The 20,420-nt window shown below is 39.3% G+C and overlaps 1 protein-coding gene across 1 annotated transcript; it reads right to left on the reverse strand.

Annotated features, from left to right (window-relative positions):
* Positions 1-339: 339 nt before the first annotated feature.
* LOC149063384 (uncharacterized) lies at positions 340-19,858 on the reverse strand. The gene is made up of 11 exons (XM_089255692.1): positions 19,840-19,858; positions 13,955-14,084; positions 12,327-12,514; positions 7,371-7,424; positions 4,458-4,496; positions 4,068-4,106; positions 3,897-3,953; positions 2,607-2,712; positions 1,660-1,775; positions 1,347-1,544; positions 340-601 (listed from the first exon to the last, which is right to left on the reverse strand). Exons 1-11 carry the CDS (start codon positions 19,856-19,858, stop codon positions 567-569), a joined length of 981 nt encoding a protein of 326 aa, XP_089111818.1. The 3' UTR covers positions 340-566.
* Positions 19,859-20,420: the final 562 nt, after the last annotated feature.

Raw genomic sequence — 20,420 nt, forward strand, 5'->3', positions numbered from 1 at the left:
GGATGATAATATTCTTCCCCCTAACTTACCCTACTATAATCAACAAAAAGGGACACTAGAACGTATTCTTTCTGACTAGATTGAAACGAACTAGAGCTTGTGTGTGAAACTCTAGGCCGGCTCATCCGCCGTATTCGTGCGAAGTGTTATGTCAATATTACCACTGTAGCCAATCGCTGTTTCCTATGCTTTTTTTTAACAATTAGTAGTCACTTTGAAGAGAAAAATGGTTTTTCCAGTCTAAGATGGAGGGCGATGAGTCCACTCGGTATATTCCAGGTGCCTTGGAACGAACTAACTCGTTAACGTCAGCAAAGTGGTTAAGTCTTTATTATTTACCATGATTCATTGATATTTTCAATACATATAGGCCAATGAGACTTCAAAAGCGTGAAGTCGTTGTAAGCAGTAGTCGTATACCTTTACGTATGCCAATTGTTGCAAGGAATAGCTATATTGTGAAGAAAATGATCAACCCAAAACTAACTTTTTAAAAGTCTTTATTGCGCATTACAACTAGAAGTAATGTTGAATCAGTTGAGATACTAGTCCTTCATCTTAGATCATTATCGCCATGATGGAGGAGCAACAGTAGTGGTGCCTAGAAAACAAGAGTGAGGGAGAAAAAAAAATAATTCAGTATAAAATTTTCTATCTCGTTAAACCTGTTAAAAAGTATTTGTGGGCATATTATTAAGATTGAAATTTCAAATATCTCGCCACACCCCAGGCAAATCTCTCCAAACTGGTGCTTCAGTGCTAATGTATCAAAAAAAAAAAAAAAAACATTAAAGAGTGCTGATGTTCTCAATATCGCGATTGCGAAGTCTTTGTCGACACATGAATTATCAACATTATACTGGTCTGAGTTTATTTCAGAGTTCAGCTCACGTTGATACTCTACTAATGTTGGGCGGCATTTAGTCGTAAGCACCAGCACTGAAAACCCAAGGTCTCAAAAGCACCATTATGTACAGTGATTGTCCTCATTGATACCTTTAACACAATGCATGACTAAAATATCTTGAAGCGTTATTGGTCGATTTATAGTGTTATACTTAATTGTCACAGCACACCGTTTTAGAATCACTGGCTTAGGGTATGCTAGAGCCCGACATCAACTTCAAAGAGCTCAAGGCGAAGCAGGAATAGAGGGAGTCCTAATGACTAAGATGAAAGGTTTTATGTTTTTTATATCTGGTCCTAATCATGAGATCTCTGGTTAAGTTCCTCCACGTGCCCATCTGAAAATGAGGCAAGGGACATGCGCAGTGAACGTGAGGTAACTCTAGTGCAGGAGCAGGACAGTCAGTTTGAGTAACAGTATCGAAAAAGTAGGGACTTACTGTTAGCTTTGGTCACACAGAAAGGCAAAGCCGGCGTGAAGGTTCCCTGTAGGGTACAAGCATAAGTCTTCTTTGGGACTTCGGGTATATCATCGTATTCATTACACATGATGTCGCATTCGATGGGTTCGTTCAGTCGGTTGTAGACGCAGTTGACGGATCCTGGCGACTTCAGTTTCAAGGAGCAGTCGACGTAGGCTGCAATAAATAACGTAAGATTTCAACGAGTGACTCTTATTAATATCAGTTACTAAAATATTAGGTGTTTGGGCAGATACAATAACATTGGATGTTAATTGTTTTCAAAACTCACGCTCGCATTCCTTGAAGGGCATTGGTTTCCAAACGTTTTCACGGTTCCTGCACTTGATGGTTACAGTGCGACCGGCCGACAAGGTGTGACCCCAGATACAAGAGACGTTACATTTCCTTTTGTGCACAGAAAGAAATTCAAAAAAGAAATTAATAAGAAACTTCTTACATTCAATGAGGGAATTCAACTTAATGTAGAATGATATTTGAAAAGAATTTTACTAACTGGATGTTATCTTTTGAATGTAAGCCTAGCTTCTAGTCCCTATGGCATTTCTATTGTTAGTGTACTGCATACAGAGACATACTTACGGAGGGGAGGGGGGTCTTAGCGGACTATAGCTTATGGTAGCAAGTTCGGAGCGGTAAAAAGTTTGAGGAATATGTTGTCAAGAAAATTAGTAGAATGGAAGAAGAGCGGCAAAACTTGTAGAGCCCACAGGCAGTAAAATTATTAATTCGCCTCTGCCTAGAGCAAGGCTTCTTATCTTTTTTAGCCGCGTCCCAAAATTAACGAGATCAGCTTTGCGATTCATAGGACTGTTTGTTTTCCGAAATTAGTGAAATCAGTGTTGCAATAGGTGCATTTTTAAGAGGACTGTAAGTGAATTTGTGCGACTCATCTAAGAAGCTCGTGCAAATCAAGTTTGGGTCATGGCCCATAACTTGAGGATCCCTGGCTGTAAGTGCATTTGTACGACTCATCTCGGAATCTCCTACGAATCCAGCTTGGGTCGTAACCCATAGCTCAACAATCTCTGCTTGTGAGTGGATTTGTGTGATCCTGAGGGACCAGGTCAGTAAGCACCGAAAAAGTTGAGTAGAGGGTTTGTGAGCATAGGAGTGATCAAAACAGAGTGCAAGCGAGTGACCAAGCGACAGACGTATCTTACCAAGTAACGTAATACTTACCAAGTCAATATATAATAAAAAAATATTTTTACTCACGTGTACGTTGGCCAAATGGTGCATCGGATTTCGGCAGTGTCCATGTGATCGGGGAAGAAGCATTCACTGGCAGATCGGATGTAACGGTTGTGGCCAATACTCTCTCCTGCATAGAAATTATTTAGATAATTACTTATCTTGTTTTATTAGTTCGATATTTACTTATTTTAATTAATAAAGTATTAGATAAAATTACAGAGTTAAATTCTTTTTGTCCTGGTCTATAAATTGCTCATCATATGTATGTTACGGTAAATGTGATAATCGATTATTATACATAAGAACCGGTTATTATGAATACTTACCAATCGTCTTGGTGAGTTTGATAAATTTATCAATTTTACCGGCGAATATGCATAATAACCAAGTGTCATTGGTAAAATTGATAAACACTTGAAATAAATCGACTGTATCTGTGGTTATGCATAATACTCTGGTATAATTAGTGAATTTGATAAATAAATAAAAAAAATCCAAATGAGTCTAGTATGCGTGATGCATATAGCCCGGGGGCCTATGATGTTCTTAAAACGGCTCCGAAAGCGGTTGCCGAAGCGACGAGTTGGGAAAAAGGTCACAAGAACCATTTGCTGAAATAACAGCCAATATTACCCAAAAGACTTTTATTGCTCTAACCACCACTTGAAATATCGGCATGAAATGGAGTAAAGGGGAAAAACAAACTATTCAAATTCAAGCCTTCTTGCAGCGAAAGCATGACATTGACAACGACAGTGAATTCGCATATCATTACATTAAAAAAATCTTACGTATTTGTAGTTATAATTGTGTTATAATTGTTGAGGCCCAAAAACCATTGTTTCCAAACCCCAACTTCATTTGAGAATTACGCATAATAACCGCTAAAAGTGATAAATGTAGTGAATTTTAATAAAACTTTCCTTATATTGAAACGATTGGTGATAATGCACAAAACGGTCTTTGCATCACTTCCACAGTCACATATACATTAAAACATTAAAATATATAGTAACCAACCAAATGCAATCGTAGTCATACATCGTATAAATGTAAAAGTCGTATAAATGAAGTTCCACTGAATATCATACCTCCCCATTAGCGGACACTTTCCGTTAGTGGATACAATTTTTGGTCCCATGGGTGTCCGTTATCGTGAGGTTCTACTACATCCATAACGGTTGACATAAATTTCAAACGAATTAAGTTTTTCAAATAATTAAAAAGCAACAGAAAATGGCGAAAAAATATATTTCAAAGAAAATTAAATTATTCGAAATTGAAATCAGGATTTTTCTTCATAGAAATTACCTGGTGCCATGTAGACTTCAATCGGGAAAATGTCGTCCGACTCCTCCACGGAACGTTCTGTAAAATCAAAAATAACCGGCTCTTAATAATAAATGCATTCAATTGAGAAACTTTGTCAATAAACATAAATAAACATGAACTTGAGGTGCGTTGCGTGGAAACGTGTCTCACCGTAGCGACGATTGATATTATATTCGTTAGCAGCACAAGCTGAAAAGGAAAAAAGAATTGATAAAGCTTGCACGTATTAAAAAACTGCCCCTCTCGATACAACGATAACCCCACTAAAACGATATGTTTTCGTAGTCCATACAATATCGTTGTATCGAGATACATACTACGATGTATACAGTCAAACCTCGTTGATGAGTCACTCTTGGGAGAGCAAAAATATGACTTAGTAAGCGAAGTGACTCGTTAAGCGGAGTAAGCCATAGTTGTGCTAATTCCTGCCTGAGGACAATTGGGACTTACAAAAAGTGACCCGGTAAGCGGAGTGACGTGTTAACCGGGTGACGCACTAACGAGGTTTGACTGCATATTCAAATCTTTCTCACTCACCATGTCGTTTGAACATCTGTCCGTTTTCAGGATTGTAAACTGTTGGGGGAAAAGAAATAGAATGTAAACATAATTTAATGTGAAAAGTTTCAACGAAAAGAAATTCTTGAGCCGAGTGATTATATATTAGGTAGCTAGTGAACACATATCTTTATATATGTATACAGTGGCATCGGGGCCGCGGTTACTAGCGCTAAAGACCCGTTTACATGAGCAATAAAATATCCCGGGAAGTTACCCGGAACAGGGATTTTCGCTACAACTCGTTTACATGGCGTTTAGTTTATGCCGGTATTCCTCCTCTTCTTTCCGGAAATCGTCACTGGTTACGTGGGGTGAACGGAAGTGGTTGGTTCAAGATGGCTGACGAAGGAGCTTACAGTAGTTTTCGCGGCACAAAGGATTATGGGAGAGGAGGTCATAGTCAGTGCCGTCTTAACGCATGGGCCCACCCGGGCACGGCCCGGGGGCCTCAGGAGAAGAGGGGCCTCACAAAAAGGAGATTCGGTTGAAATTTTCCAGAATTTACGAGGTAGGTCCTCGGGGAAAACCAATTGGCCCGGGGGCCCATGATGCTCTTAAGACGGCCCTGGTCATAGTCCCCTACCATTATTCAGCAACAAAGATGGGACTCTTTTGGCCCACGGACGGATGTTTCCGATCTTTTGACGGATCTTCGTCCCTCCTTTTTTAACCCCATGATTAAAAAAAGTTGCCATCCAGGTAATAATCACCAAAGTGACCCCCAATCTTGCACATGTAAACGGGGCTTTATAGTATTTTGTAACAAGAGGCTGAGCACCAGTAGAATTAATTCAGAAATCTAAATATTCTACGTAAAGCTTGATCACTTCACGTACAAGCTTTTCGCAACAAATCTGAATTATTTCTATTTGACAAATCAGCGATAAATCTGGTAACCTCGTCCTTACCTAACCGCATCTTAGAAAAAGGAAGGGGGGAAAGGAAAAAATATATAAAAGGAAAATGTTTATAGATAAGGCAGATATAAAAGAGTTTTTTTAGAGTCTTTCACCCTACGTGGTGTTCTCCTTCACTCTTACATGCATATAGTAGAAAGATAAATTTCACTCATTGCCATAAAAATTTGCGCACCAAGAAATAATTGTGGGATCGAAACGAAAGTTGGCCTGAAGGTACATGTCGGGCAGATATGCAAATGATTAGAAATGCAGCGTGATTGCGCATTGCATAATGCCACTAGAGGGCGTTGAACTTCGTTCTCCTTGGAGTATAAAACAGGTAAGCAGAGCTTGCTGGAGTGCATTTAATCGTTTGCAAAGGAAATGCTGAGGTAGACATGCCGTTACGCCGCCGTCGAAGACCATACGAGTAGTTGTCAGAGTTCGATAGGGGAAGAATCATCGGGATGATGGAAGCTGGGTGGTCAGCTCGGCGAGTAGCTCGTCAACTAGGCCGTTCTGATTTTACTGTGAGGAGGTGTTGGGACCAGTGGACAGAAGAGACGTCATTTACACGGCGACCAGGTTCAGGACGCCCACGACAGACCAGTCGTCGAGAAGACCGTCACATTATCCGAAACGCACGCGTAGAGCCAACTGCCTCATTGGCCGCTATCCAGACACAGGCAGCAGCTTCACTACGGGCCCCTGTGTCTTCCCGAACCATCGCAAGGCGCCTGGCTGAAGGACATCTGGTATCGCGGTGCCCATTACGTGTGCTGTCAATGACACCCACCCACCAACGCCTCCGTTTGGAGTGGTGTCGAGAGCGACGGGATTGGACTGCAACGGAATGGAACCAGCTGGTCGTCTTCAGCGACGAATCGAGATTCAACTTGAGCAGTGATGACAATCGTGTTCGTGTAAGGAGGCCCCGTGGTGAACGCTTCACACGCCTTTCGCTTTACAGCGACACACCGCTCCCACAGCTGGTGTCATGGTATGGGGTGCCATTGCTTACGATACACGGTCACCCCTAATATCGATCCATGGCCACAATGGCAGCCCAGCGGTACGTCCATAACATCCTTCAGTCGCATTTGTTGCCACTCATGGCAGGGCTCCCAGGAGCCATTTTTCAACAAGACAATGCTAAGCCACACACAGCAAGGATGTCACAATACTGCCTCCACCACATTACCACCCGTCCCTGGCTTGCTCTAGCCCCAGATTTGTCACCAATCGAGCATATCTGGGATCTTTTGGGACGGTAAGTTGGACACCCTACGAGGTTGGTCGAACTAGAGGCGCATTTACAGCAACTGGGGAACGAGATGTCTCAGGGCATCATACGGAACTTGTATGCCTCAATGCCCGCTCGTATCGCATCGTGCATTCGCGCTAGAGGGGGGTCCAACAGAGTACTAAAACTTCTGTTCATCTGTACTTTTTTCTGCAATAAATGATCCTTTTTCTTGGATTTTCTAATCACTTACTTATATCAACGTAGTACTTACATGTGTAAAATTTCGTTTCATTTTGACGACTTCTGGGTGCGCAAATTTTTTATGGCAATGAGTGTATATGTGTGGAAAAAAATCATCTTAGTAAGCGAAGTGACTCGTTAAGCGGAGTAAGCCATAGTTGTGCTAATTCCTGCCTGAGGACAATTGGGACTTACAAAAAGTGACCCGGTAAGCGGAGTGACGTGTTAACCGGGTGACGCACTAATGAAGTTTGACTGCATGTTCAATAAATAGAAAGGAGGGGAAGAAAAGTCAACTCCAGTTGATAGGGCTACTATAAAGCTTCGCGATGGTAAAGAGAGGGGGAAAGAAAATACAGAGAACTTGTTTGAATTTATTCTACTGGCGTTTGGACGCAATATTACGTCCTTGATCGTAAAGAAGTTAGAAAGAGCACCTACAGGTCTGAAACTCTTCCAGCCTCCCTTTATTTGTAATTAAAAAATATTAAAATCAAAACTTGCATTCAGGGAATCCTTGCAACTCTTCAATACGATTCAAAGGTTTCGGTTGGATGTCTGGAAGTAGAAAAAATCGATAACGGTTTACGATGGTGCAAAATGATTAATCGTATTAAATAATGCAGCGTCAAATTGCTTATTATCGCATGGAAACTTTGTGGGTTAAAAAAAATCCCACGTTCATATTTTCACGTTTTGAGAAGACTTATATGACCTGTTCGTATATAATATGTACACACAACACATGGGCCATCCTCAAGGGTTTGTAGGCCTCTTTAGGTTCAAAATATTAATGTTGTTACATTTTTTGTTCATAACATATGGTTCAGAAATTAGAAACATTATTTTATAACCGAAAAAGATGACATTTTATTTTCTAGAAAAATTTACGTCATGTTATGACCAGAGATTCACGCTAATTTATACCGAAGAATCACGTTAGTTTATGACCAAAGAATCACGTGAATTTGTGACCGAAAACCCCTTGATTTTATTGACCGAAGGATCATGCCAATTTATGACCGAAGAGTCACGTTAATTTACGACCAAAGAATCGCGTTAGCTTATGTCTAAAGAAGTGCGTTGAATATGGCCGAAGAATCACGATTGATCGATGATTTATTTTGATTTACGACCAAAGTATTATGCTAATTTATGACCAGATTATGTTAATCCGTAACCAAAGAATTTTTTCATTTTATGACCGAAGAATCATGTTACAGCAATTTAAGACAAATGAATCACATTTATTCATGACCGATGGATCACGTTAATTTGACTGATGAATCACGATCATTTATGACCAAAGAATCACGTTAACTTAAATGATGAATCACGTTAACTTAAATGATGAATCACGTTAACTTAAATGATGAATCACGTTAACTTAAATGATGAATCACGTTAACTTAAATGATGAATCACGTTAACTTAAATGATGAATCACGTTAACTTAAATGATGAATCACGTTAACTTAAATGATGAATCACGTTAATTTATGACCAAAGAATCACGTTTGTTCATGACGAAAGAATTGCTTTAATTATGACTGAAGAATTACGTTATGATTGATAAGTAAATTTGATTAGTTAATGCATCATCAGTTTGGATTTTTTTTAAAATTTGGTTTGTGTAAAATACATACCGTAGGGGAGACCGCGTCACAGTTGTACCTACGACGAACATTTCATTTTAAAATTCGAAAGCAGGTGGGAATGTAGAGTGGGTGTTCCTAGCGGATGTAAAGTAATGATAGGCAGTTGCTCACGAACTCACGAAAAGCCGGCTCGTTGAAGACTCAAGGTAATTAAAATATGATATTTTTACTCTTTTTTTGATATGGCAAAAGTAAAAAAATTTCATATCATCTTTATTTTTTTCTTTCCCTGTAAATTTTCTATGATTGAAGAGATGTTATTTTTTCGGCCCAAAATATACTGAGAAATTGAATTTTCTGGATGTTATGCCGAAACCGATATTTGAAAAGTGATTTGTCTTCTTCGGGAGTTTGTCTTTCTCAGTATATTTCGGGCCGAAAAAATACCATCTCTTCATACAAAAACGCCAACTAGGGCGAAAATTGCTGTAGTTAGACTGTTGACTCCACTCAGCGCTTCACGCTACTAAAGCGTGCTATAACGAATTGAAAAGTGTGCCTCTGGTGTGTTGGTTAGTGCACTTGCCCGGTATGCAAGGGGATCCAGGTTCGATTCAAGGAGGAGACAAATCACTTTTCTTTCCAAATATCGGTTTCGGCATAACATCCAGAAAATTCATTTCTCAGTATATTTTCTATGATTATTTGTCATAGTCGAAGTTTATTATCTGGTTTTGATGATTTATTTTTTATTTTAAAGTCATCGAAATCTTAACCTACCTGTTGCTATTTCCCTTTAGAAAACAAAATGACTTACGTTGTGCCTTCGGACACTCTAAGGCAAGGGTGTTAAACTCAATTAGAACATGGTCTATTTGTTTTAAAATTACCTCTCAAGTGTGCCAATAATTATTAAAATTTAATAGTTAAAAATCTATTAATTAATAACAAAAATTAGTTAATTGGTAATTAGAAATTTGTCCATTAATAATTAGAATCAATCATAAACTTTTAATTGTTCAATTGCTATCGAGGGAAAGTGAAAGAAGAATTACAAAATAAGCCGTAAAATTCCTTCTACCTACTAAGATTTTTATTGATCAACCTGCTGACACATGAAAAAACAATTGAAAATATTAGCTTCTAAATGGCTTTTGAGCAAATCTGATTTAAACCTAAAACTTGTCAATGCATCATGCATTGTGTTATTAGCTTATCTTTTCTTTGAAGTTTGTTGTTTAATACATTCAAATGTCCTGTAATGTCGAGAACGTTAGTTATCGCTCCCGTGTCTCATCATAGAAATTGTTTTACCTCGTTTAAAAGTAAAAGCAAAAATATTTTTTTAGAATTTTATGACAAGACAACAAACAAATTTCTATGTAATGAGATAGTCCTTAAAATTCATTCTTGAATCTTCAGGAGAATAAGCGCTGCTTGAGGTCCCTGGATCAGTGTTCGTCATAGGCTCCAAAACGCTACTTATTTCGCTACTCTCTGCAGCAAAGGACCTGCCGATAAATGACGTAATGGGAAGATTGCAGTTTAAGAAAATGTTTAAATACATTTCGTTCAAGTTTGCTTGGAGTCGAGAAGCGATATTTATATTTTTGCTAGTCATTGCTGACGTATCACCTTTTCTCATTGTTACGAGTTTATTCAAAGGAAATTAATATTTTTCTTAAGTGCATAATTTGATACATTTTACCATGACGTCAGAAATATCTCTTTTGCTGTGGTTTCGTGAATGGAAAAGATTTCTAAAAATTCTTCAGTGATGTTTGTATTGTTCTGGATGATGTCTCACAAGCACTCTAGATGGCAAAGCACGGAGAAACTTCCCTGGACAACACAGATTTATTTTACAGAGCAGCTATTACATGTATTCACAAGCGGTGATTTTTGATTTTGACGAGATACGATCGAAAAATAGAGAGAGCGACCTACAAATAAAACCTTGTCTTCCGACTAAAAATTCAACAAACTGCTCATAGCTCCTCCACTATATAGGTGAACGAAACTTTCTAGAATAAACTCGACGATTCTCGCGTGATCTTTACCCTTCTCTTAGCGCTGTGACATCGGCAAATCATCGTTGTGGCCGGACTTGCCAAATTTGTTGTCAATTTGGCGAGATTTACAGAGAAATGTATTACTGGTTATTTACAGGCAAAATTGACATAATAAATGATAAGTGCTGGCTTTTTACACAATTTTCGTAACAATATAGACATCGCAAGTCCGAAGAAACAGAGCTTGAGCCACGTCTTGAATACCAAAAATGTCGTTGAACGCTATTGAAAAACACTGTACATTTGTAGATATTATTTCCAATTGGTCGCGCAAATTATCACCTATTGCTGTTATTCTTGGATCACAATACGTCTCGGTATAAAAAATATCCTGAATTGTTTGCATATATTTAATACAGGAAGCATGTTGGAGTTTTTTGCGCGAATATATACCGTATATACTCGTGTATAAGCCGACACCCCCACTTGAGGACCACCAAAACCTCAATAAATTGAAAACCCGTCTATAAGCCGACCCGAAAAAATTCGAGCATATTTTAGAGAAAAAAAATTCTTATATTTTCATGCAAAATAAATAGCTTGCGGAAATTTACAATAGAAAATGTGATTGAAACTTTTTAATCCATTTCTTCTGAGTCTCCAAGCTCATCGTAATCCATCAGTTCATCATAGGGGGTGCGGCATCTTCGTTTTCATCCTCATCTGGGCTGTCATCGCCATTGCCACTTTCAAAGAGGATATCATCTTCAGTTCCGTCCATCGCATTGCTGATGCAACACTTTTTGAAGGATCGGATGATAATTTCGGCGGAAACAGAATTCCACGCCTCATGTGAACCCATTGGCACACTAAGCCAATGTCGGGTTTCTTCAAGGCACCACTTTTTGTAGTTTCTTTATCATCGGAACTCATCCACATTCGATCCACAAATGCCCCAAATGGTCTTCAAATAAAGACTTGTTGATGTTCACATCTCTAAAGGCTGTACAATCGACGTTAGCCCACCTGGTATCAACGCCAATGATGTTTTCGATTTCTTTGCCTCGGCTTTGACATTGTCGATTCTGTGGGGTTGGAACATATCCCATACCAATAATGCCTGTTTCTCAAACACTGCTACAAAAATGACTCCTGATTGAGGGGGGGGGGGGGTCGATATTTTCTCATCAAAAACTGACCCGAGTATAAGCCGAGCCCCCAACTTGAGGAACGAATTTTTCCACAAAAAAACTCTGCTTATACACGAGTATATACGGTAATTGATTTCACGTATCGGCTCTCGCTACCGATTCATCATTTCACAATTTTTTTTTTAACATAAATTCTTCATACTTTTTATTCAAAAAAATTTAATTTTTTTTTAATTATAAAAAGCAGTATTTTTTGGACCTTCTCGGGACGTCGCGGGCTGCCAGCAGGTCCTTCGAGGGACCGCATACGACTCGCGCGAGTTTGACACTCCTAGTTTAGAGCATAACCTGAGCATTTCACCAAGAGGAAATATGTTCCCAGCTGCTGAGAAAAATTAAAATGTAAACTTTGTCCGTAGGTATAGCAGTCTCCCCTATCTACCGATTCGTTAGAAATTTCGCAGAGGAATGAGTACGAGGTGCATGTGCGACTAAGTAGTAGTAATCTCTCCCCTATCTGCTTGTTTATGGAGAAAATACCGAAACGATTTTTTTCAAACTTAAATCAGTAGTTTTGGAAGATATTGTATAAATAAAACGTATACACATATTATACATACACGCACGACACTTCACTTTCATGTGGCATTCGAGGTCTACTTTGAGCAAAAATGAAAATTGAAATACTCCATTACTCACATGAACGTATGTCACAGAACTTTCCCATCTTTCCGATAGGGCACGTGGCACAAGCTTTTGCATTGAGATCACACGTCGCGCAGTTGGTGTAGTTACCGCACTGGTCAATCACGGCGTACTCGGCCATGTCACATGGTTGACAGTTGTCCAGGATGCGGGAATAAACGCTCGGATCGACAGCTACACAGCTGGATTGAAAATCAGTAAATATTGTCAATATATGTCAATCGATCGATTTTGAATAAATTTAAATTTTCTAATCGCGTGAAATATACAACGTTGCATGTTTTAAGTGTCACATCATTAGAAGCTAGGATTACCAGACGTCCTCTTTTTTTAGGAGGGCATGTCCTCCTTTTTTTGATGACATTTTAAGCTTCTTCATACGATTTAAAAAATTCTCTTTTGTCTTCCTTTTCAGGTTTCCCAAATTATGATTTTTTTTTCCATGGGAATTTTCTTTTCTTTTTCCACTCTGAAACATACACGGTGCCTCTTCATTGAAATGAGTGTTTGTGTGTCTTTTGTGAATCACAAATGTTTACACACTTTGACCAATTGCTGTCAAAATTCCCAGAATTGTTTCCAAGCAGGGCAGATGCTATTTTAACCATGACCTTGCTTGTTCCAGGGTAACATGTAAAAGATAGTCTGAAAAACTGTTCCGACGAACAAAAAGGGAACTGTAACATCCATTCGGTTAATGCTGTTTGCTCACCAACAGCTAATTCTGTGTATTAGTGGGGAGGGAAAGGGCAGTTAATTGTTCCATTCAGAAATAAAGAAAATAGAGGGCGAACAACACTCAATGCTGATTTTTATGGCGAAAAGTCAGCTCTCCCGAGAAAAAACCCTTCTGGGGATAAAGGCTATGGAAGCTTTCAGAAATACCAATAAATGTAACTAAAGACAAGGTACTTGGTAAAAAAAAAAACCTCGTCATGTTCCAGACAAAGGCCGCAGAACAATAAAACTGAACAGACGGTAGGAACAATTCATTATACGAGAAGGGAGACTGATCGTTATTTGGTGTATTTTCCGTTTCTGATTTCTTTTCGAGGTTTTTTTTCAGTAGACAAAAATTATTGTAGTATCCTGCTTTTTTGGTCAGTATAGTGGCGCCATCTCTTGTAAAAATTGGGAAAAGTGACGTTATCAAGTGTGTACGCACAAGTGTCCTCCTTTCTCAGTTTTCGAATCTGGAAACCTAGCAGATGCCGCTATGCCAAAATGGTCATAGAATTGATATAAATTATAAACTCGTTTCTTATCGGCTGAATAGAACCGGGAAGCGTGATAATGTTATGATTTAGAAAATTCAATGTTTCAAATTTATGTTTTTTGGGTAGACCAAAGGAATCGAAAAAATTTTAGGTAAAAGCCAAATTTTTTACAAGTCAAGAATGATTGTAATCTCAAGAAAAAACGGTCCTAAATGATAGTTTTTCGACTTTTCCGGAACTTTATACCCATGTTAAAAGCAGTGACATCTTAATACATGAGCCCCACCCGAACATGGCCCAGAGGACTGATATGTATAGAGTGAGAAAATAAAGTTGAAACGCAGGTAAAGCAAAACGCGTTAAGAAATTTAAAATTCGGCTTAGGTATACTAAATTTTGACTTACTCTTCAGCGACCACGTTGATCACGTGTCCACTTTCGCCGCATGGACATCGCACATTGGATAGCGTTAAGCATTTGAGGTAGACCGAAGCTGCGGGGCTATTCACCGCAATAACCATCATTAACGCAAAAACTGCAAGGAAAGATAAAAACAAATAAAGCTGTGTTTAATTTTTGTGTTTAATAAACCACAAGCAAGAATTAATTTCAGATTAAGATTCTGATGGACAGGGAAGAATTCATTTCTTAAAATTGAGTTTTAATGAAGACGTTGCCAACTTTTGAAACTTTATCTCCCTTTTGCAATTTCCAATTCATTTTCTCACTTTATTTAGTCACACTTTAATCACTCCCATGGTTCCAGACTCTATAAGTCATTTTTTTTGTCACTCTTTGGACATTCTTTCTAGGCCATCTTTTTGGACAATCACATTCATGCTCCCACTCTAGGTCATTTATTTTGACAATTACATACTTGCAAACTCTCTATATCACTCTATTGGTTGCTCACAAGCATCCACACCCTTTGGGTCACCCTTTTCTCGGAAACATGCTTGCAAGCACTCTAGGTCACTTGCATGCTCTCAAACACTAATGCCACTATTTTGATTACCCAAATGCTTGTGAACTTTTCATATCATCCTTTCGGATGATCACATGCTTGCTCAATCTCTAGGTCATTCTTTTGGACAATCACATGTTTTCACACTCTCCAGGTTACACGTTTGGTCGCTCACATGCTTGCAAACTATTTAGGTCGATCTTTTGGTCACTTACATAGTTGTAAATACTTCAGGTCACTCTTTTGCTTGCAAAACACTCACTTGCTTACAAACCATTCTAGGTCTGCTAGGTAGTGACTGAGTTGGCAATTTATGAGTGATCGAGTAAGTGTGTATCCACAATTGTGACCGCGTGAGTGGCCATATGAATGATTGAATGAGTGATCGTATGAATTATTGAATGAGTGACTGTATGAATGATTGAGTGAGAGGCCATATAAGTGATCAAGTGATTGGGTGAGTAACCAGTTAAATGATTAACGCGAAGACCCGGGTTCGAATCCCACCGTCGCCATAGTGGTGGTCGGCTGAAGTTGGTTTACTGTGGTTCTCAACTTCAAGGCGCGAATGCAAGCCGATCTCCCCGTTAAAAAGTCTCGCCACAGAGAGCAACAGACCTACAGACAGCACAAATTCAATCATAAAAAAACATCACTCACTTCACTTCTGAAATATAGATGGCAGCACTGAAAAATCAAGCATAACGCGCTATATATGCACTCAGATTGTTAGGTACACACACAGTTACACCTCCAGCACAATGCAGCTTTGGTGGGAACAGAGAGGAATTTTCTTTTGAGCACTGTGTCCAGTGCCGTTGTTATTATAAAGCAGAGGTCTTCAACCTTTTTCTAGTCACGAGCACTGTCTGTCTCCATCATCAAAAGAAGAGCACCCTTACGTGTAAATCGCCCATAGATGGTGATCGACCGGAGTTGTGCTCGGTTTGAAAGAAAGAAAGAAAGTTAAATGATTAACCGTAATAGTGACCAAGTGAGTGGATGAGTTATCAGTTTGGTGCGCAATTGAGTGAATGAGAAAATGAGTGAGTAAGTGACCGATTGAGTGACCCAGTAAACCTCACTGATTCGTTCGATTGAATGAATCAGCGACCATATAGGTGATCAAGTGAGTGACCTTTAATGAGCCTGACTTAGAGAGTGTGTAAGCATAGGAGTGATAAAAAGAGTGACCTAGAGAGCGAGAAACCAGGGCAGTGAACGACCGAAACAGTGACCAACAAGGTATAGAGTGACCGTAAAATGACCAAGGAAGTGTTCTTGAAGTGTTCAAGCATGAGAGTAACTATGGGAGCGACAAACGAGTTCAGTGAATGACCAAGAGAGTGACAAAAAATGACGAAGAAAGTGTATCCGCCTGTATTCATGGTAGCAATCACTTACAGAAGGCATTAAAATATTCATAACGATTATTTTGTCATGACAAACCTGATGGATGAGCTCACGCAAAAATTTGATAAACAACCAAAAGAGTGACCAAAAAATTATCAAGAAAGTGTTCAAGCATGAGAATGACGTACAAAGCGAGGAACAAGATCAGTGAACGACCAGGAGAATGACGAAAAAAATGACCACGGATGTGTGTCAATACGGGAATGAAGTGGGGACTTAACCTAAAGAATAAGGAACCAGATCAGAAAGAGACAGAAAGTGACCAAAAAATGACCAAATGTTCAAGCATGGGAGTGATATAGAGAGGGAGAAACCGGGTAGGTGAACGACTAGGAGAGCGATCAAAAATCACCAAGGATGTGTTCAAGCATAGGAGTGACAGAGAGTGAGGAACCAGGTAAGTGTAGGTCCAAAAGAATTTTAAAAAATGGCCAAAAAAACGTTCAAGCATGTGGGTGGCCATGTGAGAGACGAACTAGTTCAGTGAATGACCCAAAGGGAGACCACAGGAAATTAAACGCATCAAGAAAACCACGAAAGGCAATTGTTTGACCATGAGAGCGATGTCCAGTTCACTCACTGACCAAGAGTCACAAAAAATTCACCAAGAAATTGCTTAAGCATGGGGGCTGACCTAGGCAGTGAGAAACTAGATCGGTGAACGACCAAATAATGTCCAAAAATGACTAAGAAAGTGCTGAAAATCTTGGGATCTATGATCACTTTCAGTGAACGACTAAAAGAAGGTCTAAAAAACGACTAAAACCATTGTTAAATCATACACGCGACCTAATGAGCATGGAACCAGGCCAGTGAACGACCAAATGAGTGACCAGAAAAAAATGACAAGACAGTGTTCAAGCAAGATATTGAACATGGGAGTGAGGAACCAGGCAACCACCGAAAGAATGAGCAACAATGATTAAGAAAATTTTCAGTCATGGGAGTACACTAGAACAGTGGTGCGCATACCGTGGGTCGCGACCCCCTGATGAGTCGCGTCAATGACCTAGGGGGATCGCGAAAGATTTTCGAAAATAGAAACTTCCGAAGAAGAAATTCATTTTTATTAAAAAATTTGTCAAAACTAAAGAATGCTTTTCAATTCAGCTGAGGTAATTACCATGTATCATACAATGTAGTTTTATCAAATTCTACTTGTGTGTGTGCACAATAATCAATATATCGGCTCCGTCATACCAGAAACACGAATGTGCCATGTCCTTGCAAAAAAAACAAGTGGGAAATTACGTTTGAATGTTTATTCTGCTCACGTAACTCTGTGAGTTATTTTCCTAAAATGTTTTGCAACGCGCGTTCTTGCAGGAATACACATTCGCGTTTCAGGTGCAAAACAAGGATAGCAAAACAAACGACCACGAAAGTGACAAAAAATGACGAAGAATTCGTTCAAGCATGGGAATGGCATAGGGAGGGAAGAACCAAAATAATGACAGAAAATTAACACGGATGTGTTCAAGCGTAGGACTAGGGAACGGGAGTGAGTAATTAGTGCAGTCGAAGACCAAAAGTGACCAAAAAATAACCAAGAAAGGGTGAAGCATGGGCTTACCCTAGAGAGTGAAGAGCCAGGTCAGAGAGAGGTCAAAAGTGACCAAAGAAAGTGGTCAAGCATGGGAGTTACCTAGAGAGCGAGGAACCGGGTCGGTGAACGACCAAAAGAATGTCCAAAAATGATCAAGAAATTGTTCAAGCATGGGCATGACCTGGAGCAGTGTTTCCCAAAGTGGGCAATATCGTCCCCTGGTGAGCGATAGGGAGGGACAGAAGCTACGGATTTAACATAGGGGTTATCCTATGGGTTCACTTGAGTTGGAGGCGATGGGAAAAAGAATTTCTGAAGAAGGGGCGATGGAATGAAAAGTTTGGGAAACTATGACCTAGAGCATAGTTTCCAACCTTTATCGTCCCATCGCCCTCTTCTTCAGAAATGTTTTTCCCACAGCGCCCCCCAACGCAATCTAACCCATAGAATCTTATGCTATACTCGTAGCTTCTACCGCCCCCATGGAACATTCCATCGCCCCCCATTGGCGTTAACGCTCACGTTGGGAATCACTGACCTAGAGCATGAGGAACCAGGTCAGTGAACGATCAAAAATGATCAAAAGTGGACAAGAAAGTGCTGAAGCATGGTTGTGGCAATGGGTGCTACGATCACGGTTCAGGGAATGGACCAAAAACATAGTTCAAGCATGGGCGTGACCCAAAGAGCGAAGGACTAGATCAGTGAATGAATGTGGAGGGATGAAACGTTGGAGGTGAAATGTCGGGGATGAGACGTCGGAGGACGAATCGTCAGGGTGAAACGTCAAATCACGGTTCCGGGTTTTGTGGGTTCAGTGGTGATCGCCCTCCCAAATGCCAAATAATATAGGGAAAATGTATCTGTCCGAATAATATGGGGAAATATTTCTGTCCCGTAAAGTACGGGACTATCAAGCGAACTTACATAATTCATCCATCCCGTCACATCGACCTGTATCCGCGCCTGGAAACGTCGGGGAATGAAATCTCTGGGGGGGGGGGGGAACAGGGGACGAAACTTGAAATGTCTGGGGACGGCACGTCGGAGGTGTAATATCTAAAGACGGAACGTCGGGGGTGAAATGTCGGCGGGGGCGGGGGGGAAGGGTGAAACATCGTTGGTGAAATATCGGGGGGGGGGGGAATGGCGGGGGATGGGGGATGAAATTTCTGGGGACGAAACGTCCGTGGACGAAACATTGAGGGTAAAATTTCGTGGGAAAAAACATCGAGAGTGAAATTTCGGGAGACGAAACGTTGGGGATGAAATTTCTGGGGACGAAATGTCGGAGGTGTAATGTCTGGGGATGGAACGTCGGGGGTGAAATTTCGGGAGACGGAACGTCGGAGGACGAAACGTCAAGGTGAAATGTCGGAAATGAAATTTCCGTAAACCCATATAACAACAAAAATTGATGAAATTCTCAATTTGAACATTCAAAAATTAAAAAAAAAACAAACAAGTTTCATATGTAAATACAGTTTACCTCGTTAAAACGAACCCGCTTCATACGAATTATGCATTCTTCACGTTAGACATAACCAAATAGCTGTTTTGTTAAATATTTTATGTGATTTTATGCGTATTAACGAGGTTTGACAGTAATATTTCACTTCTTCATGCACATATTAATACTCATCTATTGAAACGCCGTAAAAAAACCCAATAAATTTAGAATGTAAATGTTCAATCAGGCTGAAAAATTAAAGAAAACATTTCCTAATACGAATACAAGTTCAGGGGCCACAAATGACGAAATGCCACGATGGCCCATGAAATAAATGTCGATAAAAAATATATCTATAAAACAAAACCCAAAATAAAAGTAATTTTCCAAAAACAATTTCAATGGGCGTTATAACATCGATTACATTTAAATGCAGAAAAGAAATCGCCACAAATTCATTAAATTATTCGCACTCAGTTCATGTTCATTAATAATCACTTGCAACTATAGTTAATAAATAAAACTTCATGTTTTTTAAACGCCAAAACTCAAAAACATTCATGATGAGCAATTAGAGGTCCAAGAAGCTAAAAAACAAATCACATTCTAGAACAAACCAGGCACAGTATATCAAAATAGAGTTAGTTCCGTCACATAAATCAATCAATTGCATTTTGGTATGCATGCAATAAATGTGACAATTAGATACATTTTTGCGTCAATTAAATTCGATTACGTAGTATTAAAGTCCATTGCATCAGTCCAATTTCCCCAAAAACATTAATTAGTTAATCAGCAACGGAACAACCAAATACTCTCTCAAACTCATTGCAGTAAATAAATTCTACAGAATAATCATGAATGAATCAATTAAAATAATCAGCAATCAATAATCGGCCTATGGAGGTATCACTTACCCAACTTTGCAGCAGCCATCGTGGAATAACTCGTATACTTCACTATTGGAATTGAGAAACACGCTGACGGCAGTTCAACATACAGTCTCAACCAACACTGGTGGCTGGTCTCATTTGCACCGGCTTTTTATACCCAACCCCGACGTGGGTAAAATTCTGGAACATTCTAAAAACATCAAAAGATTTCTGTATTTTCAGACGGTGGTCTTTGACCATATTTGGTCAAAATACACTGGACGCCAGACAGTCTGGCTCCAAAATCGAAATATTTCCCAAAAAAAAGGGTTGAATATTACCTTCCGAGAAACTTCTAGAAGCTTCGAAGGCTTTATTTTGTTATATTTCAGGGAAAATATTAAATTGTCTATCATTTCTCACGAGTCTTAGTTATTAAAGACTTTAATTGATTCTAAAATTCATTTTTTTCTCATAATTCTTGATTTCTAGACATTTTGAAACATATTTTTTCAATTATTATGACTTCTCATCCATTTTTAAACTAATTGTTTCATTGATTATATAAATACAAACGCAAAGGCCACAACAGGCAAATTTCCCAGCGAGGAGGTTGAAAAAAGTTG

This window comes from Pholcus phalangioides, unplaced genomic scaffold (assembly GCF_987345545.1).
Source record: "Pholcus phalangioides strain wild (caught in Gottingen) unplaced genomic scaffold, Ppha-v1.0 ptg000172l_1, whole genome shotgun sequence".
Lineage (NCBI taxonomy): Eukaryota > Metazoa > Arthropoda > Arachnida > Araneae > Pholcidae > Pholcus > Pholcus phalangioides.

Excerpts from the sequence above, each read along its gene's own strand:
- LOC149063384 (XM_089255692.1), bottom strand. Across the intron at positions 12,515-13,954 it reads ATCAACGTGGTCGCTGAAGA|CTGTGTAGCTGTCGATCCGA; the intron begins GTAAGTCAAAAT and ends TTTTCAATCCAG. Across the intron at positions 7,425-12,326 it reads GTTCTGTGACATACGTTCAT|ACATCCAACCGAAACCTTTG; the intron begins GTGAGTAATGGA and ends TTCTACTTCCAG.